The sequence below is a fragment of the Tamandua tetradactyla genome, chromosome 26 (assembly GCF_023851605.1).
Source record: "Tamandua tetradactyla isolate mTamTet1 chromosome 26, mTamTet1.pri, whole genome shotgun sequence".
Taxonomy (NCBI): Eukaryota; Metazoa; Chordata; class Mammalia; order Pilosa; family Myrmecophagidae; genus Tamandua; species Tamandua tetradactyla.
The window spans coordinates 44,319,510-44,345,193 of record NC_135352.1 but is presented as its reverse complement, the minus strand read 5'-3'; the positions used below and the strand labels follow the sequence as shown (position 1 = coordinate 44,345,193).

The 25,684-nt window shown below is 46.1% G+C and overlaps 1 protein-coding gene and 1 long non-coding RNA gene across 5 annotated transcripts in view; one reads left to right on the top strand and one right to left on the bottom strand.

Annotated features, from left to right (window-relative positions):
• Positions 1 to 25,684, top strand: part of PALLD (palladin, cytoskeletal associated protein) — a 262,050-nt gene that overhangs the window by 39,015 nt on the left and 197,351 nt on the right. For 3 of the 4 annotated variants that reach the window (XM_077144442.1, XM_077144440.1, XM_077144441.1), the window contains 2 exons: positions 9,738 to 9,857; positions 12,411 to 12,753. In XM_077144442.1, the coding sequence (XP_077000557.1) occupies positions 9,738 to 9,857; positions 12,411 to 12,753 (463 nt within the window). Of the gene's footprint in view, positions 1 to 4,871; positions 4,955 to 9,737; positions 9,858 to 12,410; positions 12,754 to 25,684 lie in introns of those variants that run through there. The other variant, XM_077144443.1, reaches the window with a different exon arrangement.
• On the bottom strand, positions 309 to 4,842 carry LOC143669866 (uncharacterized). The gene is made up of 3 exons (XR_013169100.1): positions 4,655 to 4,842; positions 3,797 to 3,936; positions 309 to 1,307 (listed from the first exon to the last, which is right to left on the bottom strand). It is a non-coding gene; the product is annotated as an uncharacterized LOC143669866 (long non-coding RNA).

The window sequence follows — 25,684 nt, the reverse complement described above, 5'->3', positions numbered from 1 at the left end:
GGCTTCTCTGGAAGCTGTTTTTCAGTGACTGTTTAAGAGGGAAGAGAGAAAAACAGACACGATGACAATACATCTGAGGCAAGAGATAAAAGTTTATTGGTCTGTGATGTTTTGCAAATGCCAAACATAAAATAGCTTTGAAATTCAGGAAGATGAATTTCATTTAACCCTTAAGCATTCAGATTCTGCTCCCCTCTCCCCACCCACTGGCCTTCAGACATGCTCCGTCCTACTTTCTCTCATGCTTCTCCTCCCCTCCCTCCCTCCCTCCCTTTCTCTCTCCTTTCTCCTCCCTCGTCCTTTTGATCTCTTTTCTGCACTCTCCTTCCTTTTCTTATTCATGCACAAGATGTTTTAAAGCTCAAAAGTAGACTGGAACTCAGTAGGACCTCCGTGCGGCCCCTGTGGAGGTTAGTATTTGGAAGGAAATAGCAGATTCCCTCCCGGTGCATTTGTGCAACTGAAACAGGTTTTTCTCGTCACTCCTGCGTGGAGTCTGGCTAATGTGTTTTACACTGCCCTCGCTGTCTAGACATCGGTCGGCTTGCACCAGGCATCTTTTCAGACTGTCTTGTGAGCTCATAGCTAGTCAGCTTGCTTACGGCCCATATCCGTTTGTTGTCCCACCTCCCCTGGGCTGCTGCTTTGATGCTGCGGCTTTGTGCTGACAGAAGCCTTCAGAGGAGGCTCGGTGGACAGACGGTGATGCTCAGCCTCTTACTCAGCTGTCTAGAAACAGCCACAAACCGGCTTGAGTTACCTCCGTAGGCTTGTGTGATGGCAGGCAGAGTGGGAAGTACCAAAGAGGCCTCTTCCTTTCGGGAGCACATCCTTGTACATGTAAAAAAGTGAGTCCTCCTTCCACCATCGTTTCTGCTGACGGGTGCCATCCCCTCAGGCCCTGCACGGTGGACTCCACGTTTTCCAACTGATTCACCATGTGAACTAAATTAGGCTTAAATATACTCAGGTGTGGGTTGTAGGAGTGCTGGGACGGGGGTGTGGGTTGAAATGCATTCGATTGCACATGGTCAAAACTTAATGCGAGTTCCAGGTCTAGGGCAGGTTGAACAAAAATGTCTGTATCTGTATTTCCCAAACTCTGTGCCAGTATACCCTGGGGTGCCACAGGAAATGAACAGGGATGCTGCAACATGATTTCAATTTTTGATGAAACAATGATAGTTGATATCAGACAGATACTATACAAACTGCTGGCTCTAAACAGTTCAGAGTTTCAACATTAGATCATATGATGTTCTTTTCTGTGCTATCATATCTTTGCAAAGCTGAGTTTTTGACAGGTGCTGTAATAAAAAGCAAATAAATACTGTGAAAATCAATGTAGAATATAAAATGAGGCTGCATATACGCCCAGTCTGATTCCAGAGCCTGACACACCCTGCCCTGCCCAATACATGCACTCATCCCATTCATAAGTAGTTGTGGTTATTTCAGAATAAAATGATAATACTTTTTCTTTCAATTTATGTGTATTTTTTTCAGTGACTAAATTATTAGGACATAGGTTATTATTAAATTATTTAGAAATAACTACTTAATAAATGGAACTGTTAGATGTATCTTTTGGCCTGGAAACACCATTTAAGAATTTACTGGGACATTTAAGTTACCAGGAATGAAGGAAGTTTGGGAGCCTCTGGTTTAGTCTCTCTGGAGAGAGAAAGAGACTCAAGGCAGGTTGGAGCAAAAAAGGAACTCAGGTGACACTGTGATGCTAAACACCGAAAGCCACAACTCCCAGACCCTCCCTGCACGTGTCATCTGGAAAGTGGGTCTGTAAGGCATCCTCTCCTGGCACACTCAACACTCCTCTCCTGGCACACTCAAGAGCTCTTCTGTGCAGTCTGATCATACAAAGAAAAAGATACAAATACTGAAGTGGGAGTTTCTCCCCCCGAAGCTGCCCGGGTTGCACAGCTGTGAAGGCCGGTATGGCGGGCTCCTCTCCCCTGCTCAGGCTGTTGCACACTCGCCAGCGTGTCAGGTGATCACAGATAAAGGACAGCCAAGGACAACCTGCCACATGGAAGACAGGGAACAAAACAAGTAGCTCCCTGTAAAGCAGCTTGAAGGAAACAGACTTGCAAAGAAAAGACCGTATGAAAACACCAAAGAAAAGAAAGAAAACAAAACCGCTCCTCAGAGAAAAATCAGTGCAGCCAAACAGTCAGAATTAAAAAGAAACTATTTTTTGTAAAAACTAAATATTTGGAAAACAAAAAGAGCCTTGGAATTAAAAACTTGATAGCAGAAATGAAGGTTGAAGAAAGGTCCCGCAGAGTAGAGCTAAGAGGCAGAGAACCTAGAGAAGGTGACATGTGGAACCAAGAAGCAGGAGGCAGAAATCTGGGTGCCGTGAGGACCCTAAAGCGGCTGCGTGTGCCTGGGGGATGCAGGGCAGCTCCGGGAGCTGACGCTCGGCCCCACTGAGCCCAGAAACGGGGCACCCGGGGTCCCCACTGCCGCCCCACTGAGGCCTGTGCCTGTGGGCCGCCGCCCCCGCCGTGGTGGCCCTGTCCCCAGGACCCACCGGTGACTGTGCCCACTCAGCGCCCGCGGGGCTTGGGGAAACTTGCTGGGAAGTGGGAGCTGGCGTGGGCTGCAGTCGCTCCCGAGAGCTCTTCCTGACGGTGGCAGTGCGGCCTGTTCTGCACCCAGCCAGAGCGGGGCCGGCTCACTTCCTCACACCTGCGGACGCGTTCTTGAAGGGTGCACATGGGCGTGCACACGCAGAGAGAATTCAAGGCATGATTCTCCAAAAGGAGCAGCAGGAGAATTCAGCTGAAGAGGGCATATGAGGCGCTTCTAAAGTGGTCGCATTTTATTTCTTTAATTTGATGATAGACACACAAGAGTTCCTACATCATTACTCCTTAAACTGCACATTTCAGATATTCTCTCTATATGATACAATTCACAATTTTAAAAATCCTTTTTAAAAATTAAAGCATTAATTTACCCACACTGAATTTAATCCTGCTGATTTTAACCCAGAGTTCTTTTTTAATTAATTGTATTTCCCAAACCATGTGCTCTAGACGTTAGAATCTAGATTTCTTTCTAGTTATGCTGGACCAAAAGGGGAAAAGAGAAAAGCCGTGGAGGTAGGCATTTATGAAAATGCCCTTTTATTACCCAGGAGACGAGTAATCTCATCCATGCTGCCTCATCATTTTATGAGTTTCCACAAACAAAGTGGTTTCTGTTAGTACTTAACCCAGTGTTAAGTGTGTCCAAGAACTTAAATAGAATTCAGGATTGACTCCTGGGAGATATTGCTGTAATTAAATAATTTTAAATAACTGTAAAAACAGGAGTTATTATCAGTAAAAATGGTTTCTGTTTAGTAATTTATCACGTCCTAAAATCAGACCTTTCACTTCGGAAAATCAAATTAAAATGGATTATAACGAGGGTACTAATAATTCAAAGAATTTTCATTTATACTGGAGACAGCTTTTTAGTACAGATAAGGAAGTCTCTAACTCCCTTTATTTGACGTAAATGGTCGTTTCCTGATTTCCATTCCCTACCACAATTTATTTTACAGATGTCTTGTCTTTGTTCGAGTACGATGCTGCCAGATGAAAATTCAACATTATGACCTGGCTCATCTCATTTCCTCAAAACGGCTTCCTTCATCTCTGTAATGTCAGAACCATATATGCCGCGATGCTCCTTTCTCCTAACAAAATGTGGTCCTGTTGTCAGGTGAACGTTCCCAGGAGAAGGAAAGCTGAGCAGTCTCTGAGGCGTTGGATTAAAACCTTACCTTAAAAACACCTCGACTGCCTAGCAGTGGCTAAGCTCACTGAAGGATACCCCGTGGGTGTCTCCCCCGACGAGCTCTTTTTCTAGATGCCCGGTGAGTCCTCAGCTATGCGCACTCCACTTCATGCCACAGGCATCTTTCTGAAAAATTAATGTAAAGTGAATTTGGCTCAATCAAATTTTAAACACACTCAGGAGCTTACAGGAAAATTAATCTTTTAGGAAACCAGCATGTTTCTTGTAAAGCGAATGCTGGCTCTATTTTTCCGTCAATCTAAATTTCATCGTGGCTTAGTTCAGAAGCCTGCGGAGCTGCCAGGGCACCGTGAGCGAGGGGAGGGGTTCCCCCAGGACGGAGACCACAGCGGGGTGCAGAGCTGAGCCCAGCACCCCGAGGGAGCACCCCGAGCCCAGCACCCCGAGCGAGGCGGGCCTGGGGGCAGAGGGGGCTGAGCTGAGCTGCTGCTGCTGCTTCCGGGCCGGCTGGGGAGGGCGACCGCCAGCGGCCGTGGAGGCGGGCAGGACCTTCTGGGTTTTGTGGCCACGCTGCGGAGTGTCAGCCGTGGAGGGGTAAAGGGCCGCCCGGATTCCGGGGCCCACTGTGCCTCACGTCGCAGGCGCCCCCCAGAAAGCGGCATGGAGACCCCAGGTCCCGGGTCGCCTGGGAAGGAGGTCTTCGGACGCTGCCCTGTGCCTCGCCGAGACGGTGCAGGCGAGGACACGGAGTGGAAGCCCCGGTACAGGAGAAGGTGGCCCCGCTTGCCCATGGCAGCCGGCTCGGGGGGGCGCAGGGGGCGTCTCGCCACGTGTCCCCGCTGGCCCTCGCTCCAGCTCCGGATGCACCTGCCCGAGAGCCCACCTGTCCTGCGAGGACCTGGCGAGGGCCCAACAGGAAGCCCCGGGAGCCGCCCGGAGCTGGACACCGCCCTGTGCCCGGCGCATCTGCCACAGGACTGCAGAGGTGACCGCCTGCTACCCGAAGACCCGGGGACAGCCGGCAGGTGCCGAGTTTCTCCAGAGCTTCCCAGCAGCGGGAGGTGGAGTCTCCTGATGTCAGTGTATCCGCATTATGATGCGACTTTCTGGTATTCTGCTAATATCCTGTCCCAAAGTATGTTGCATCTGAGAGGACACAGAGGCCATTTCTTTCCTCGTGCGGGTAAATTTCTAGTGAATTCTTTGCATAATGAAGACAGGAAATAACATTTTCAAAGTCAGGAAACTCCTTCTTGTACCGCCGTGGCTGTCCGGCCACTCGTGGTGCATCAGCTTCCTTGTGCACCGAGCCAGGAGGGTCTGCGGGAGGAGAGGGGGCTGCGCGCCGGAAGGGGGGCGTGTGGGCGGCAGGAGGCCGGGCGTTAATTAGCCGTGACCTTGGAAGAATTACTTCCCATCTCCCTGTCCTCATCTGAAGAATGAGCTGTTCAGAAGCGTCGATCCCTAAAACCTCTTACAGCACTAATATTCTAAGTTGTATTTATCGCTCTCTGGCTAAGTACACTTTTAACTCATTCCATAAACATATTTATTCAGTTTTGAAATTCCCAATCCCTCATACCTTTCCAGATAGATCTCACTTTCCAGATGATTAATCTCAGCGGAAGCTCCAACTTAAATTATTTCCACACTTTATATTTACGTCTTCAATTAGAAGGCCAAGGACTGTACAATACATTAAAAAATAATAATGATAGCTATTCAGGAGAATTACCTCATGCTCTCTGTTCTATTGTTTTCCTTCTATTTAATGAACCTTTTAATCAGATAATAATTGTGTGTTTTCAATGTGTCAATGTCTCTCAAACACTTCTCTGGAAACTTTTTATTGATATGCCTAATGCCTCTAATCAGGATTCATTGACATTTATTAGAAGTAAGTAGAGGTAAATATTCTGTTAATGTGGCCCCCAGTTGGCTTTGTTTTCTACCCAGGTAGAGCACTGGAATGAACAGCCAGAAACTTCTGCAGGCACTTGTTCATTTAAATCCATATGGCCGTGCCAAATGAGTCTATTAAAGATCTATTTTGTTCATAAAATTTAATATTACTCAATAGCGAGTCCTGAAATTATCTGTTGAAAGTCAGTTGCCGTCATCATGAGTCAAATGTGTTGCAGTGAAGCAACCTGCCGAGACACAACCCAGCATGAACACGTTATATCGCCAAAAAAGGTGTTCCAGAAACTCACAAGAAAACTAAGGCCAAGCTTTTAATTAGCCACTAATTTGCACTGATATTTACAGCACAGGAAGCCTCTAGAGATGTCATGATTTCACATAGGAAAATAATTTCATTTTACTTGAAACAAATCTGCTGCCTCTCAGCAAAGTACAAAGATCTCCAAGAATTTTGTAATTGAGATAAAAGCCATAGAGCTCTCTTGAGATCGCTGTACTTTTTTGTGCTTTTCACATATTGATAGGAAATGAAAAACAAATACATAGCCTGAAATATCTGTTCTCTTAAATGACTGATTATTTCCATAGTCTCTTTGTAACACATTGTATTCTACAAATACCAGCTATAATGTATATTTTTGTCTGTTTTCAATTCAGATTGACACTCCATGAAAAATTTTAACCCAACACTTTAAAAGGTGGAGAGAAATCTTAAGTTCATAGAGAGGAAAAGTAATATGATTCATCGACCATGTTTGCTCGATTTTCTGTTTTAATGATTCTATCGGAAGAATTGGGGAGCTGTCAAGAATAATGGACTGCAACAAAGAGTCTGTCTTAGTGACTGTAGGGTAATTACAGGGTATCTCATATTTGATCCGTTTTAAAAGATACTGCATAGTCAACTAGAATTTTAATTCCATGGAAGTCTGAAATAAAGATACCAGGAGTTTTTTAATTGCCTAAAAATCTTAATTGTGTGTTGCATTTCTTCTGCTCCATATTCCAGGAAATTTTTTGCAAGTACCATTTCCCACTGGACATTCTCTCTTGCACCTGATTTGACTACATCTTTAAGATAGCATAATTTTGAAGGAAAAGTGGAAGGTGGTCTAATGAAATACTGTTTGCATGTGGGTATGAAGGATGTAATATTTTGCAGTTGGAATAGACCTAGGGACATTTTAATCCACTTCTTTATAAGAAGACATACCCCACCCCTTTAGAAGGGTGCCAAGATTCTAAGGACTGGAGCCATAGCTTGGTATCTGCAGCTATAGGATATAAAATATTATGGGTATTCTATAACATACTTAACAAATAAATGGGTAATTAATAAAAGCTTTAAAAAGCTGATCACATACTGTGTCAAGCATTAGGGACACCCAAATCAATAAGCCATGCCCTTGATCTTGAGGCTTGCTCTTGTGAAGCTTATGCAGGCAGTGGAGAAGTTTAGCCTACCTATAGATCTTCCCATGAGATACCTCTGGAGGACCTCTTTTGTTGCTCAGATGTGACGTCACTCTCTCTAAGCTCAAATCTGCAAGGGAAATCATTGCCCTCCCCCCTATGTGGGACATGACATCCAGGAGTGAAAGTCTCCTTGGCGATATGGGAAATGACTCCAGGGATGAGACTGGCCCTGGAACCATGGGATCAACAATTCCATCCTGACCAAAAGGGGAAAAAGAAGTGTAATTAGTAAAGTATCAGTGGCAGAGAGGGTTCAAATAGAGTCAAGAGGCTACTGTGGAGGTCACTCTTACACAAGCTTCAGTTAGACATTGCTACCCATCATAATTTGCCAAACCCCAACCAAACCATTCCAGCCAATCCTAAAGAATACCTAGGGCAATATATCAGATTCTACAAGGGTTCCACGCACTAGAGTAACTTTTCAGAAACCTACAACCTCCAGATGGGTCCCTGGACAAGATAAGCCCTGAAACCTAACCCAGCCTCTCCAAAACATCAATCACTTCCATCTCCCTACCCCATACTATTGACAGCCCTTTTTAAGATGAAAAAGTTAGAATGACCATAGTCCAAATACTCCTAAAGAGTGAGAGAAAGATCAAAGGTGGTAGTGGAGTTATACGGAGAAAGTTAGGGTTTAACAAATGAATATGATTGTTGAATCATTATATTGGTAATTCTTTTAGTCTCCAGTATTTTAGAGCAACTAGAAGTAAAAACCTAAAGTTGTAGAATTGTAACCCATACCAAACTCTGAAACCTGTTCTACAACTAATTGTTGTGATATGCTTTGAAATTTATTGCTTTTTTGTATATATGTTATTTTTCACAAAAAAGAAAAAAAATCTATTGTGATGATAAAAAATACATATTCCTTCTAGCCTCCAATGTTCTGGAGCAGCTAGAAGGAAAAATTTGAGAGGGTAGAATGGTACATGACAACCTCTGGGATCTGAGTACTTGTTGAAGAGTGTTTTGAAAAGTATTGCTTTTTTTTTTCTTTGCTTTGTACATATGTTATATTATACCGTTATAAGAAGAAAACCTGATCACAGAAGGAGATTTCAGATTTTAACTGAAAATAACAGTTTTTTAATAATAATTTATAACCTACCATTAAGAAATCTTTCTTTAGTCTACCTCCTCTCTTGTTGCAAATTTCTACCACTGCTTCTTGTTGTTCTTCAAGAAATATGGAAAATATTTGAACAACTTCTTCCTAATTTTAATTTACTTTATTTTACTTATCAACTTGTTTGCTTGAAGTAAATACCCAATTACCATTTAAATGGTTGCATATCTAATACTTTCATTGCCCTTTATGTTTAACGAAACAAACTAATTCCAATTCCCTTAATTTGTCTTTATAGAACTCTATTATTTACTCCTTTTTTCCTACATTAGACCCTATTTTTACACACTATTTAAATACCGTACTGAATATGTGTTGAAAAATAAGGTGTGTGTTTTCATCACTCTACCAATATTAGAATATTAGTCCTTATTTATATATCTTAGGTACGAGTTTGCCTTTGAGCAGTATGACATCACTGAAATCTCGAGCTTACCATCACTCTTTCCTCCGAAACCTAGCATTTTGACACTTAAAGGAATCTCAAATATTTGGCCATTAACAAGATCCCAGCAGTGTGTTAAACAGATTAGCATCAGCATTGTCAAGAATAGGATTGGGACAAGGGTTAAAAGTGGAAAAAAGTTTAAGAACAGAGTGAGAGATGGAGTAAAACTCACCAGTGTCTACACACCATAGCACTTGGTAATCTAAAAATGTTTATATTTTTACCCAGTAATTCTACATCAGGAACTGTGAAGTTTGATAATATTTGGATAAATTAGGAAAAGGATAGATGACATGAATATTCCTAGAATTAAATACAAGAAATTCTTTAATTGGGTTTACTTTTAGGGAGTGAGGGTATTGAGGGATACTGAATATAGAGGAACTTGACCCATAAAGGGACATTTTTACTTTTCATTTTATACTGTTATTTAATTTGTTTACTTTTGCATTTATTATTTTATTTGTGCTTAACAATTTAAAATATTTAAAATTTCTTTAACAGGTACAAATTGCTTGTTTTGTTTTGTCAAGGTAGCGCTTATACCCAAATTTAGAATTATTTTTCCTTCCTGTGTGTGAAAGTATGAAGTATTTTGACCCAACTTGCTGAGTGCGGTTCCTGTTGGTCGTTTCGGGGGGAGGCGGAGCAGTCCGCGGCTCTGCAGTTTGCAGTGATGGGGAGAGGGGGGAGAGGGGGAGGCGCTCGCCACTGGCTCCGCTGCTCTCCTGCTGGCGGCCGCCCAGCATCAGTGACCTCGAGCAGCCACCAATGCTTCTGTGACCCGGGCCAGCGCCGGCCGGGGTGGCCTGGTGCTGTGGGTGGTGATGTGGGTGGGATGCGAGGGCGGCCTCCGCTCCGGGCCCCACCGCCGCAGGGTTTCTCCGACCTCCGCACGCGGCTCCCGTGCTTTAAACCGGCCGGGTCTGACTTCCCCGCGCGCCTTTGTGCCCCGCGATGAGCTACACTGTCTCTTCCCTGCAGAGGAGATCTGCACGCTGGTCATCGCCGAGACTTTCCCTGAGGACGCGGGACTCTTCACCTGCTCGGCGAGGAACCGCCACGGGGCCGTCACCAGCTCGGCGCAGCTGCTGGTCACCGCAGGTAGGGGGACGGGCGCTGACCCCAGTATAGTGAGTGGGGGGGAGGAGTGCTGACCCCAGTGCAGTGAGTGGGGGGGAGGAGTGCTGACCCCAGTGCAGTGAGTGGGGGGAGGAGTGCTGATCCCAGCGCAGTGAGTGGGGGGAGGAGTGCTAACCCCAGCACAGTGAGGGGGGGGAGGAGTGCTGACCCCAGTGCAGTGAGTGGGGGGGAGGAGTGCTGACCCCAGTGCAGTGAGTGGGGGGGAGGAGTGCTGACCCCAGTGCAGTAGTGGGGAGGGGCTCTGATCCCAGTGCAGTGAGGGGGGAGGGGCTCTGATCCCAATGCAGTGAGGGGGGAGGAGTGCTGACCCCAGTGCAGTGAGTGGGGGGAGGAGTGCTGATCCCAGCGCAGTGAGTGGGGGGAGGAGTGCTAACCCCAGCACAGTGAGGGGGGGAGGAGTGCTGACCCCAGTGCAGTGAGTGGGGGGGAGGAGTGCTGACCCCAATGCAGTGAGTGGGGAGGGGCTCTGATCCCAGTGCAGTGAGGGGGGAGGAGTGCTGACCCCAGTGCAGTGAGTGGGGGGAGGAGTGCTGATCCCAGCACAGTGAGTGGGGGGAGGAGTGCTGACCCCAGCACAGTGAGTGGGGGGGAGGAGTGCTGACCCCAGTGCAGTGAGTGGGGAGGGGCTCTGATCCCAGTGCAGTGAGTGGGGAGGGGCTCTGATCCCAGTGCAGTGAGTGGGGAGGGGCTCTGATCCCAGTGCAGTGAGTGGGGAGGGGCACTGATCCCAGTGCAGTGAGGGGGGAGGAGTGCTGACCCCAGCGCAGTGAGTGGGGGGGAGGAGTGCTGACCCCAGTGCAGTGAGTGGGGGGGAGGAGTGCTGACCCCAGTGCAGTGAGTGGGGAGGGGCGCTGATCCCAGTGCAGTGAGTGGGGAGGGGCTCTGATCCCAGTGCAGTGAGTGGGGAGGGGCGCTGATCCCAGTGCAGTGAGTGGGGGGAGGGAAGCAGATATTCCAGCGGGACCCACGTGCGTGTTTAAATCATACACTCCTGCTGCCGGCGCTGCAACGCGTCAGAAGGCTGTTACTGGAGGTGTGGGCCCCGTGCCAGCAGTGCCAGCTCGCGAGCCCTGGTCTTGCAGTACAAAGCACTGTTCAGTCCACCTGGAAATCCCGACAAAGGAAGGCGCTGAGCCTCGTGGGTGCCGACAAGCTGTGAAGATCTTAGCAACCCATCTTCATTGAAGTGGAAATAACTCTGATATGAGAAATAAAGCAATCTGTTGTACTATTAAAACCAATGTTCAAAAATATTTAAAAAGCTAGTTATTAAACTCATTAACCTACCAGTAGGAAAGGCGAATTACAGCAGCTCTTTCCGTTTTTCACTTTAGCTGTCAGCTTCCTAGGACTGACTGATTAGCTTTACTGTCGTTTGCTTGTCCCATCCCCGTTCCTCACTTTACTGTGAGTTTGAAGGACCTTTGTGGCCAAGCCTGGCACATGCCTATGAAGTGGGGACCTCGCAGGCATCTCGGGGGTGCCTGGGTTGGGGAGGCAGTGGGATGGCACTTTCCTGAGCGCTGGGTGCTGGGTGGCAGCAGAGACACAACCAAAATGCACTCAGGGGCTGTCGGGAGGGATCGCAAAGGCTTTTCCTTCTGAATAAGGAAGGTGTAAAGGTCGCTCTTGTGGGGAAGCAGTTGGCTTGAGTGGGAGCCCTACCCGGTCACCCGGTGTCCTGGCTAGAGCCAGGGCAGGGCGCCAGCATTTGGTCTGGAGGCGACCTGACAGCTGTCCCTCTAAGTCCCTGGCAGCGATGCAGAGCCCAAAAACTGCCCAGATCCGGGACCCTGAAGTCCATGTGGCAGCACAGGTGTGCCCTGGCTCACACTTCCGCTGTCTTATCTGAACTTACTCAACTGACGGCCATGCATAAATGTTTTTGAGCTTTCTGTTTCACTCGGTAAGCACTTCTGACGCCTGGCAGAAGCCCTGCTGGGCTCTGGGCAAGGTTGGAAATACAAAGGAGGCATGAGCTCAAGATGCTTTCAGCCTCTTGTGGGCAAGTAAGAGCCTCTGCTGTGCCGGTTAAGGGCTGTGAGCACCTGACGTGGAGGAGGGTTTTCCATGGCCAGGCACAACTCGCGTAGGTGCAGGGCTGGGCCTTCTCAGCATTGGTGAGAATGGATATCCGCACCCGCCATATGAAGCCAACGGTGGTAAAGCACGGATGGGGCTTCCAGCCAGGACCGTGAACTGTCATTTTTAACCAAGCTCCTTCTTTAGCTCTTGTCGAAAATGTGTTAATGAGCCGGTAGCTGACTGCCCCCCCTGCCCCCCCACCCCCCACGCCCCCCAGCTGGGGAGAGAACAGATCCCAGTGGCTCAGAAGCAGCCCGGTGCATGAGGCCTTCCGGCTGGCCGTGCTTCTGCGTCACATGAGGGCAGAGCAGCCACCTCTCCAGTGACCCAGCAGGACAGAAGGGATTCTCTGGGGATCTACGATAGTGTGGAAATAGCTTGTGGAACTGGTAGCAGCTTATTATTTTTTCCTTCTTTCCCCTTCTTTAGCCAGCGCTGAAAACTGCAGCTGTGACTCCGTGGGAGACTCCAGCGCTGACCACTTCCAGCACTTCCCACCCCCCCCTCCGCTTTTGGAGACGCGCTCCTTTGAGCTGGCTTCCAAACAGCTGTCCGAGAGCCCGCAGGTGACCAGCCCTGAGCGCGGCCTCGGCGTGGCGGTCGCTCAGATGCAGTGCAGTCCTGCCGAGAGGGACACCGACGGAGGCCACCCCGGGCGTGGTATAAACGGGCTGGTGAACGGCAGAGCTGGCAGCGGCACATCTGCCCCCACCCCAGCTGGCCTGCTTTCACCCACCAAGGAGCCACCGCCTCTGCTTGCCAAACCCAAACTGTGAGTATGTCTGCATGGTTTTATAATACTTTCCATGCAATTTCCTTTCTGGTCAGAGAAAGCCTTTTCCCTGGACTCAGCTATGTGGCAAGGGGCCCTGTTGCGGGTAAGTTGGCCCTGGCCAGTGTGACCTGCTACTTTCAAAACTGTAAGCCGTCCCTAAAAATAGAGACAGTGAATGGACAACTTGGTTAAATGCCTTCTGCTAAAAGCTTTAAACTGTTAGAGCTGTGAGGAGGTCTGTGCGTGGTGTGCGTTTCCAAGGTGTACTGGGGATTGTCACCCTCCAGAGGTGAGGGAAAGGCCCTCCCTTGAGCCCTCTGGGAAAAGTGTCTCCATGAATTTTAAAATTAAGTGTCGGTAGGCAGAGCTCGTTGGGAGCAGAAGGCGTGGCAGATCAGAGCCCTTCATGGCACAACCCACTGGGCTCTGGAGTTCCATGGAATTGCATGTTTCCATGAATCCCACCGTCCTATTTAGTTTCCGTTATTTTCTTAGGATGATAAACCTTGCATGAGCTGTTTCCATTGGCACCACACAGCAGAGCTGTTGTGAATGCAGAAATAAATTAGCTGAAGAGATTCTATCATAGCATAACAGACCGTGAATTGCTGCCGGGCTCGAGGTCAGCAGGACGTACGTTTCAGATCCAATGTGTGTATCCCCTGTGCTGCCGCATTTCCATGGGAATGAGGTTACCAGGATTAACTCCACGCCCGATGTCTGATGTTTTTTTTATCTGGGGCAGGAAGGGTTTCTTTAGGGTTGGATGTCTGTTTTCCTAGGACGGAATGGCCTACTCTCTTTTTGTTATCAGTTTGTCTATTGGAGGTGGTAGAATTGATACGATATTCTGGTTGGAGTACCATCTTACATTTGCGATCACCTTATTGTTTACCAGGTGAATTAGTGACTGTCATTAGACTAAGCAGACAACACAGCTTAAAAGGGCACCTTCCTGCAGTCAGCAGTGGGCCGCCGGTTTTATACAAGCAGACCTCAGCCGGTCTTGTGTTGCAGCATCAAAAATGCTTCTAGGACCACCCTGCGCTCAATTTTGTATTCCTTCCGGGCTCTTCTCTTGGGGTCAGCTCCTGGCTTGTAGGCGGTGTGTAGATGATGCCAGGGTGAGCATTTAACACTGAGCTGCAGCTTCCCTGGGAGCATGAGCACGAGAGTGGCACCTCCAAAGATTTACACATATGTAGCACTCATGCAAAGAATGGCCAGCTGCTGCGTGCTTTCGTTCTCAGCTTTGTGTTCAAGTGTGTCTCTGCAGGGCTGTTAGTGAGACGAGGGACCTGCTCTGCTAGGGAAGAAAGTACACGTGTTACTGGCCGGGACTTGCTTGTTTCTTGACCAGGTGAAGGTTGTCAGTGGTGGGGGGTGGGGGCACCTCCAAAAGCAGACTGCAATCTTGTGGTTGCTGAGAAAATGAGTAGGATCAGCACAAGTTTGAAGAATGACATCATGGTTTGCTTATGAGTCAGGTTTTCAGTGTAAAATAGGAGGCAGGGAAAACATGGATTTGGGCGTTTAAGATCCGTATCAAAGGGCTCCTCTCCCTTCCTGGGGAAATTTCAGGAAAGGCAGAGCATCTAAACACAGACCTGGCAGCTGAGAAATGGCAGTCACTTGTGTGAGGTTTACCAGCCCTTTCCCAAATCTTTTTGTATTCAGATATATTCTTAGAGCATCACTTAACGATTTTAATATAGTATAGCCACCTGCTGTTTACTAGGCAGAAAATAATATGCGATGACACGTCTGAAGTATATATTAATTTTTTATTTTCTTATGACAATATTTTATTGGATTTAGTTTTAATTACAAAATAAATGCACATTTGATATGGCAATTTGCATGATGCAGAGGTAATGGAAAAAAAGTTAGTGGTCTCTCCTTCTAACGCAGTCTCGAGGTAGCCAGGGGTTTGGTGTGAGGTTGTCCACCCTTTGCGGTCACAGCCTCTTCTGGAAGGGTTTGCTCATTGTTTTCAGGGTTTTTTATTTCTTTTATTTTAATTCGCTCATTGTTTTAAAAGTTATGTCCAGAGAGGGAAATTCAGTTGGATGTCATTGCCTTTTATTTAGAATGGTTGTTAATGGCTGCGGGTAACTGCCAAGTTAAGTCCTGCACTTCTGTTTCTTTTGCGATATTGGGAAACAGGATTCAATGGATATTTATGTTTTTTTTCAATTTGCCTCTTGTTGTCTACAGCAGGAAATGATTTTTTTACTCTAATAGTTTTACATCACCGTATGATTTTTTTTCCTTTTAGTAAAAGTTTAGACCTTTATGACATTTTATCACTCTTCGTCTTCTATAGTCAAACTATGGGAAACAAGTAGAAGGGAGTCAATAATAGGAACTAAAATATTTGCTCTGCCAATAAATTAAATAGAAAGTGGTACTGATCTATCAGATTCCTGAAAAAAGATCATTTTCAAAAAGAAACTCTTTATATTTTTCTTTCAAATAACCTCAGTACTGAAGACAAAAAAATCAGAGACTAGAAGTAAAAGAGAGAAATGCCATGCGCTCCTTTTTCCAGCGAGGCCAGCCCGTCCTCTGTCCTATCAGGAACCCTGGTCACCTGACCCGGGCCACCCCTCCACGTGCAGCTGAGCGGACGCCCCGCATTGGCGGGGCTTGGGGCGCCGCTTAGCCTCTCCTCCCAGGCCCCTCTGTGGGATGCTGCCCCGCCCCATGCAGGTGAGACGTGATTCCACAGAGGCCGTCGGCCGTCGGGGTCCTGGAGTCGTGGGTGCCTGGCCACTTCCTGTGGGCTACAGACTGCAGCTGGACTTGGGCCAGGAAACAATCAATAAGTGAAAGTTAGGTAGCAGGGTATCTGGCATCGCCCTCTACCGAGACACCAAGAAAAGAAGTGGCACGTGGCCTAAGGCATGCTTTTTGTCAGGGCGAAAGAGGCAGGAGTAAGCATAAATCTAACTTACTGACTGGTTGATATTTTACCTTCTTTGTTCTGAGTGCGCCAAATAAATGTGCTGCTACCCTTTCTCTGCAAATGGTGCCTGAAGATGTAAAATCAGTGTTGAGCCGAGTGGGTTCCCAGGAGATGGAATCCGCGGCCTCTGTCCCTCCTGGAAGCCGTCTTCGTGGGCGCGGGTGGGGGCTCAGCCACGAAAGTGACCCTGGAGGGACGCTCGTGCTCGGTGCGTCCTGGGGGGAATGCCAGGCGAGCAGGTAAGCGTGGTCCTGTCTCTTAATTAAGCTCATCTCCTAGGTCAGGCCAGACAATAAATAAATAACAATAAGCTGTTTTCAGACCCCACTGACTTCTTCCTTTTTGTATTCTTCCTCTCTTGTGGGATGGAGGTAAAATATAAATCTGTGGAAGACAACGCAAGATGAGAAACGGAAGGGGGGATTCCTCAAGGATGAAGCACTGGGCAGGACCCTAAGCCCAGGAACGGGACAGGTCAGCACCTGCAGTTCTGCTAATTTGTCACTCTAGTCCCCATAATATGTGGACTGCCGCGGGGTGCCACAGCCTTTGACTGGGAGACTAGGATGAAATGTCAAAACAATTTGAAGAAAAATTCACATGCTAACACAACAGCTAAGCTACTAGGTATGGACTTGAGCTCCCTGCTCCTGTCCTTGCTATTTTCTCTTTTCCCAGCTTCTAAAGAAAAGCAGCCTCGTTCTTTTTTCTCTTAAAGGGTGGTAGGATTTTAGGCTGAACCAACCTTTTCCCAAAAAATTGTGTTTTACTACCTTTGTTTCTTCTTTTACCCTCCTTTGGCGGCCAATTGCTCCTGCAGACTTTAGCCTCAAGAGAGAGATATGTTCTGTAAATTCATTCATCTAAAATATTAGCAATTCTGTGTGTCACGTCAGCCCCGTTCTGGGTTGGTAAGGTGAAGCTCCTAGTTCCTAATCATAAGCAATAATAAGCAACATAACAAAGTCAGTGAAATGTCCTTTCACTGCATGTGTGGGAATGAGAGGTAATGTATTTGAGAGGGAGAAAAAGAGGAGCTAGCAAGCCTGTATGATTCTCGTGTTGTCAGGTGATGTGGCTGTGCCGGCTCTCTGCATTCGGAAGCTCCTGGGGTCCCCTCTGCTCCCAGGGGCGCATGCCCAGGTTTCCGCCTCCCCCGGAACTGTGTGCTTTCCGAGGCTGGCTCCTGCCCTCTCCGAGCGCGGCTTCGTGTTCCCCCCAATCTAAAGCAGACACCCAGCCGTTGTGCACTAAATCTTCCTCTCTGAATTGCTTCCTAGCACAGAATTATTTCTGAGAATGTCTTATCTCCTTGCTTGTTGGTTGCATCATGTACGTGCCTTGGGAGCAGGCCCTTTGCTGTCTTTTCCACTGCGGTTTCGCCAGGCCCAACACAGGTCCTGACAAACAGTGGGGCACAAAATTATTTACTTTAATGACTGAAGCAAGGGCAGACCAAGAAATAGGCGAAAAAACCCCGTGAGTTCTGCTTAACTTTTACCTAAGTGTAGCTACAGCACGTCTTTTTTCAAATCCCATCACGTCCAGCATTTCCTCCCTTATTACACCTTTCCAAGTTTATCTTATAAACTGAATAAACATGAAGCGTTAAGTCGTTATCCTGTGGGATAGAATTGCATTAGAGAAATTCTTCCAGGCTCCTTAATTGAAGAACTCATTCACCTTAGTTTGAGAATGCTTTCAACTCCTTCCTCATTTTCCCTGTGTTCCCCTCTGGTTAATGTCTTACTTTTAGAAATTATGCAGAACGTGAGACATTTGGAGGGACGGGGAGGCCGTTTCCACCCCACTCCCTAGAACATTCTTTCAGTGTCAGCTGGCCACAGTGCAATCAAGCTGCTTTCTCGAGGTGTGTGCGCTTGGCCTGCTGACAGCCTCATCGATGGCAGCCTTTTGACGACAGGCGCAGGGCATCTGTGTCACGCCCTTCGTGTCCTGTCTGTGTTGGACCACTGCTCAAATTCGGATGTGCGGCTCGGTCAGCGTAACCAAGAAAGTTTTACATTTTTCCATCCTTTAACCTCCACTCGCTGTTAACTGAGAATCTGCAAAGTGCTGGGCGATGCGAGTGTCGAGGACAAGGCGGTGAGAAGGAAGAGCTTTATATTTGAATAATCTGTAATCTGGTGGTCTCCAATGTCGTATCGGCAGGAACCTGCATATATACACACACACACACACACACACAAACCCTACACGTTTTTCAGCATGATGCAAATGTTGCAGGAGAACGGCCAATCCCTAAGTTAAATTCTGTGCAGTTCAAATGCCTTCTCTTCCACATTTAATGCTTTTGATTCTAAAGCCTTAAGAAGCACCAGTTTCCATGGAGCCAGAAGGTCCTTCAAATTATACTAGGGCAAAATATGCATAGACGGCAGAAAGTAATTTTCTCAGTTTATTATAAAATCATACACGCACGCATGTATGTGTGCACCAGGCACGAAGACTGTAAGTAAGAAATGCAGGAGCAATCAAGGTTGTAATTTTGAAGCGTGCTTGCCTCCACAAATGCACGTGAATTTCCTCTGCATTTGCAGGGCTGGCACTGCCTTCCTTGAGAAGGGCCCTTCCCTGAAGTGGGAAGTCCAGTCAAGGGACTTCCTGAACTTGAAGCTTTTAACTGAGGAGTAGCATTTTGATGTATTTTCCCTGATGGTTTTTTCATGTCAGCATTGGCTCTGACACAGTGTTGCAGTCTTATGTCTCAGTGTTAGGATAACAGCACTTTGCAGTGCTACTCTCTTAGTGCACACACTTGAAGTACATTTCTGGAAGAAGTTTGAGTCTTTATTTTTATGTTTGGAAGTCTTATCTGATCTCTAAAATAGACACTTACAGATCCCTATATACGTTTAAAGTGGCACCCGGGAATCCACAGAACTAACAGACATCCGTCCCAAATGGTAGAGGCTCCATTTGAAAGAATGTGGGGCGATGAATCATTTCTGCAGCATTTCCACCTCACCCTGCCTGCGTGGATATGAAAGCTCCTTTTGGTAATTACAAAGTAAATTGAGAAAATAGTAAAAAATAGGTATATACCTTTGTTTCTGAAGGGCAAAGGAAGCAGCTGAGAAATAAGATGGCGCCACAAATGAGTGGTATCGCAGAGGCAGTGCTGTGAACCTGATGCCGGCATAGTAGCCGCGCCAGGGCCCTCCACAGAGAGGAGGTGAGAACTCTTCCCCGAGGAACGGTGGGGAAGGAGAAGAGATGCGAAGGGAAATGGAGATGCCGGATCACGTGTGCGGCTCTGTTGTCAGTGGAGCCCGTGGGGAGGGCCTCTGCCAGGAGGGGAGGGATGGTTGTGGTGAGTGTGGAATGAAGAAGAGTGAAAGGAGAAGGACAGTGGGAGGTAACGCCTGGGCTGGGTAACACAGTGAGCCCTGCGGGGGTGGCGTCCGCTTAATCGTTGAATAGAAGAATCTTCTCTCGTGAACAGGAACAAATGTACTTCACTACTGCAAGGTGTTAGTGGGGTGGCACGTGGGGAAAATGCACCTAATGGAGATGATGGGCTGTGGTTAACAGGGACATTTTAATACTCTGTCATCAGTCATTACAGAGGTGCCACGCCAGTGCTGTGTCATCAGTAGGGGGACAGAAGGGGGTTGGGTTTTCATTTTTGGACTAATGAAAATGTTCTAAGATTGATGGTGGTGATGGATGCACAACTCTGATTACACTGAGAGCCGTCGATTGTGCAGTTTGGATGGATGGTATAGTGGGTGAGTGTATCTCAATAAAACTGATTTTTTTAAAAGGAAGAATGAAAAAGGCTGTGGAAAACTATGCGCAATGACAAGGAATACCCAAAAAGGAGTGTTGGTATTTCCTGGCAACACTGAGAGGCCATTTGAAATCAAGGGTGAAGCCCCAGTGGACACAGCGGCATGGCTTTGTGATTGTGTCAGTGGGAACACCGGAGGCAGGAATGGAGGGCACGGGTGGCTGGTGGTCCTGGCAGGGGTGGGAGGGGCTCAGTGCTGTTGTATTTGATTTGGTGATCCTTGAGGAAGTATCATAGGATCACGACCCAAACAGGTCCGAGTCTGAAAGGGAAGCCAGTTAAGCCGTATGGGGCTTAAGGGGAAAAGAGAAGGGCTCAAGAAAATGGAAATTACGCCAAGAATGGACAGCAGTTCACGGGGTGTGTAAGTGGGAAGACACAGAAAGTCTACGGTAGCTGTGGCCAGAGGGAGATTCTGAAGGGTCAGGATTTTAAGAAAGAAATCCTTCCAAGTTACAGAGGAGTCTACGATGCATCCGTGGGAGTGGGTAGTTTGGGTAGAAGTCGGGGTCACAGAGTGGAGGAAGCAGGCAAGGCACCGTGGAGCCAGGATGTCAGAAGGACCGCTGAAGCAGGTGGCGCAGGAAGCTGAGCGCTGAGCAGTGAAGGCATGGACGGAGCGAGACGCGGAAATGACCCGGGCTGTTAGTGTCAGGCAGGGACAGGAGAGCGGAAGTGACTAAAGGTGGACACGTGGACCTCAGCAAGCATGAAAACTGAGTGAAGGTGCCCACTCTGTTCCAGGAGTAGCTCTCAGGAGCACGTTGCGTGCAGGACCCTCTTGCCCAGGAGAGGGCCTGGGAAGGTTCACAGACCATCCGGGAAAGCCAGTTTCAGCCTCCAGGGAAGGTGTTTGAGGAGCAGAGCTATTGGTGAGAAACAGTCGAGGAATCCCCTAGATAAAGGGAGGATTTGAGACAAATAGGAGAACTGCAGAGGGAAGGAGAGAGCTGCAGGGAAGAGGCCTGTGCCTGAGGAAATAGGAACGGAGACCAGCACACCATCTCGGCTGCCGTCTTCTGTACATGAGCATGACTAACGCTACTTGACATTGGGGACTGTGGGAGCCCCTTCCGGTGTAATGCTTGTTTGTTATGAAACTTTAATTCCCTGTTTATTCCAATTGCATTCCAGTTCCATGAGCCACGTGGTGGCTTCTTACCCCTGTACCCAAGGAAAAGCTTGACTAAGGTTTGTATTGAACAAACCCATCTCCTGTGTCTGGATATATGGAAACTATTGCCTTCAACTAATGAGTTTCTAAATTAATTTATTGAATTTCCCATCATATCACTTTTCCTTCTACAAAATTTATTTCTGTCTATTGCAGGCTGAGAGACATTAGGTCGCCATTGTTTTATCATTGACTTAGTTTTCTGTGAGTGTGTAACTTTCTCATTCAAACTAATACATCCCCTAATGGTGAGAACATTAGTAACAGGGAGGTTTATCTCAGTTGGTTTCTATTACATGTGTAAAAGCTAACTGTTCATTTTTTCAATGAACTTTAAAAATAACTGTTTCTGGTGGGACCAAATCTCGCGAGTCTGCTAAACTGGAAGCCGTTCCCTGGGCGCGCTTCTCTCTCTTTCTCTCGGTCTCCAGTCTGTGCGGCATGTAGCCTTTCTCTCCCAGCCTGCCGCACGGGAGAGGATCTTCCTCCTGACCATAAGCCCCTGATTAGACTCCTGGATAAGCTTCTGTCTACAATGTTCTGTGGCCTCGGGGCTGCGCTGGGCTGGAACGGATACTTCAGGGACTGCTCCTCAGCAACAATATATAAGAATTCCAGGCGATTTCCCGAGCAGCGGCAGCTGTGGCGGCCGGAGCTCCTCCCTCCCTCCTTCCCGGGCCGGCTGAGAGTCTCGGAGAGGCAAGTTTCACAAGCCGAGGCGGCCGGCACCCCTCTTGCGGGCGGCTTCCTGGTCGGGCTACGAGTCTCAGATCAGAGGGCTACCCAAGCTGCGGTGGCCCTCCCCCGCGGGCGGCTTCCTGGTCCGGTGGGGAATTCCCCAGGCCGCGGCAGCCGGTGACCGATGCCCCTCCCCTGCGGGTGAATTCCTGGTCCGGTGGCAAATTACCCGGACCCGCTGCGGCCGGCAACCAACCACAGGGTCCCCTCGAGCCACGGCAGCTGACGCCCCCACCACGCGTGGCCCCCCGAACCAAGGAGAGAATTGGAACGGAAATCCCCAGGCTGCGGAGATCGGTGACCGGGGGAATCCCTTCCAAACACGTGAGACAAACGTGTGCCACGAGCGCCACCTACTGGGCAGGATAAGAAAAACAGAACCCAGAGATTTCACAGAAAAATCTTACAACCTTGTTGGGTCCGACACCCAGGGAAATCTGACTAAATGCCCAGACGCCAGCAGCAGAAGATAACGGTCCACGCTCAGAAGATTGAGAATATGGCCCAGTCAAAGGAACAAACCAATAGTTCAAATGAGATACAAGAGCTGAGACAACTAATGCTGAATATACGAACAGAAATGGAAAAACTCTTCAAAAACGAAATCGATAAATTGAGGGAGGACATGAAGAGGACATGGGCTGAACATAAAGAAGAAATAGAAAAACTGAAAAAACAAATCACAGAACTTATGGAAGTGAAGGATAAAGTAGAAAAGATGGAAAAAACAATGGATACCTACAATGATAGATTTAAAGAGACAGAAGATAGAATTAGTGATTTGGAGGATGGAACATCTGAATTCCAAAAAGAAACAGAAACTATCGGGAAAAGAATGGAAAAATTTGAACAGGGTATCAGGGAACTCAAGGACAATATGAAGCGCACAAATATACGTGTTGTGGGTGTCCCAGAAGAAGAGAAGGGAAAAGGAGGAGAAAAACTAATGGAAGAAATTATCACTGAAAATTTCCCAACTCTTATGAAAGACCTAAAATTACAGATCCAAGAAGTGCAGCACACCCCAAAGAGATTAGACCCAAATAGGCGTTCTCGAAGACACTTACTAGTTAGAATGTCAGAGGTCAAAGAGAAAGAGAGGATCTTGAAAGCAGCAAGAGAAAAACAATCCATCACATACAAGGGAAACCCAATAAGACTATGTGTAGATTTCTCAGCAGAAACCATGGAAGCTAGAAGACAGTGGGATGATATATTTAAATTACTAAAAGAGAAAAACTGCCAACCAAGACTCCTATATCCAGCAAAATTATCCTTCAAAAATGAGGGAGAAATTAAAACATTCTCAGACAAAAAGTCACTGAGAGAATTTGTGACCAAGAGACCAGCTCTGCAAGAAATACTAAAGGGAGCACTAGAGTCAGATACAAAAAGACAGAAGAGAGAGGTATGGAGAAGAGTGTAGAAAGAAGGAAAATCAGATATGATATATATAATACAAAAGGCAAAATGTTAGAGGAAAATATTATCCAAACAGTAATAACACTAAATGTTAATGGACTGAATTCCCCAGTCAAAAGACATTGGCAGAATGGATTTAAAAACAGGATCTTTCTATATGCTGTCTACAGGAAACACATCTTAGACCCAAAGATAAACATAGGTTGAAAGTGAAAGGTTGGGAAAAGATATTTCATGCAAATAACAACCAGAAAAGAGCAGGAGTGGCTATACTAATATCCAACAAATTAGACTTCAAATGTAAAACAGTTAAAAGAGACAAAGAAGGACACTATATACTATTAAAAGGAACAATCAAGCAAGAAGACATAACAATCATAAATATTTACGCACCGAACCAGAATGCCCCAAAATCCATGAGGAATACACTGCAAACACTGAAAAGGGAAATAGACACATATACCATAATAGTTGGAGACTTCAATTCCCCACTCTCATCAATGGACAGAACATCTAGACAGAGGATCAATAAAGAAATAGAGAATCTGAATATTTCTATAAAGGAGCTAGACTTAACAGACATTTATAGGACATTACATCCCACAACAGCAGGATACACCATTTTCTCAAGTGCTCATGGATCATTCTCAAAGATAGACCATATGCTGGGTCACAAAGCAAGTCTTAACAAATTTAAAAAGATTGAAATCATACACAACACTTTCTCGGATCATAAAGGAATGAAGTTGGAAATCAATAATAGGTGGAGTGCCAGAAAATTCACAAATACTTGGAGGCTCAACAACACACTCCTAAACAACGAGTGGGTCAAAGAAGAAATTGCTAGAGAAATTAGCAAATACCTCGAGGCGAATGAAAATGAAAATACAACATATAAAAACTTATGGGATGCAGCAAAGGCAGTGCTAAGAGGGAAATTTATTGCCCTAAATGCCTATATCAGAAAAGAAGAAAAGGCAAAAATGCAGGAATTAACTGTCCACTTGGAAGAACTGGAGAAAGAACAGCAAACTAATCCCAAAGCAAGCAAAAGGAAAGAAATAACAAAGATTAGAGCAGAAATAAATGAAATTGAAAACATGAAAACAATAGAGAAAATCCATAAGGCCAGAAGTTGGTTCTATGAGAAAATCAATAAGATTGATGGGCCTTTAGCAAGATTGACAAAAAGAAGAAGAGAGAGGATGCAAATAAATAAGATCAGAAATGGAAGAGGAGACATAACTACTGACCTCACAGAAATAAAGGAGGTAATAACAGGATACTATGAACAACTTTACGCTAATAAATAGAACAATTTAGAGGAAATGGACGGATTCCTGGAAAGACATGAACAACCAACTTTGACTCAAGAAGACATAGATGACCTCAACAAACCAATCACAAGTAAAGAAATTGAATTAGTCATTCAAAAACTTCCTAAAAAGAAAAGTCCAGGACCAGACGGCTTCACATCTGAATTCTATCAAACATTCCAGAAAGAATTAGTACCAACTCTCCTCAAACTCTTCAAAAAAATCAAAGTGGAGGGAAAACTACCTAATTCATTCTATGAAGCCAACATCACCCTCATACCAAAACCAGGCAGAGATATTACAAAAAAAGAAAACTACAGACCAATCTCTCTAATGCATATAGATGCAAAACTCCTCAATAAAATTCTAGCAAATCGTATCCAACAACACATTAAAAGAATTATACATCATGACCAAGTAGGATTCATCCCAGGTATGCAAGGATGGTTCAACATAAGAAAATCAATTAATGTAATACACCATATCAACAAATCAAAGCAGAAAAATCACATGATCATCTCAATTGATGCAGAGAAGGCATTTGACAAGATTCAACATCCTTTCCTGTTGAAAACACTTCAAAGGATAGGAATACAAGGGAACTTCCTTAAAATGATAGAGGGAATATATGAAAAACCCACAGCTAATATCATCCTCAATGGGGAAAAATTGAAAACTTTCCCCCTAAGATCAGGAACAAGACAAGGATGTCCACTATCACCACTATTATTCAACATTGTGTTGGAGGTTCTAGCCAGAGCAATTAGACAAGAAAAAGAAATACAAGGCATCAAAATTGGAAAGGAAGAAGTAAAACTATCACTGTTTGCAGACGATATGATACTATACGTCGAAAACCCAGAAAAATCCACAACAAAACTACTAGAGCTAATAAATGAGTACAGCAAAGTAGCAGGTTACAAGATCAACATTCAAAAATCTGTAGCATTTCTCTACACTAGCAATGAACAAGCAGAGGGGGAAATCAAGAAACGAATCCCATTTACAATTGCAACTAAAAGAATAAAATACCTAGAAATAAATTTAACTAAAGAGACAAAAAACCTATATAAAGAAAACTACAAAAAACTGCTAAAAGAAATCACAGAAGACCTAAATAGATGGAAGGGCTTACTGTGTTCATGGATTGGAAGACTAAATATAGTTAAGATGTCAATCCTACCGAAATTGATTTACAGATTCAATGCAATATCAATCAAAATCCCAACAACTTATTTTTCAGAAATAGAAAAACCAATAAGCAAATTTATCTGGAAGGGCAGGGTGCCCCGAATTGCTAAAAACATCTTGAGGAAAAAAACGAAGCTGGAGGTCTTGCACTGCCTGACTTTAAGGCATATTATGAAGCCACAGTGGTCAAAACAGCATGGTATTGGCCTAAAGATAGATATATCAACCAATGGAATCGAATAGAGTGCTCAGATATAGACCCTCTCATATATGGACATTTGATCTTTGATAAGGCAGTCAAGCCC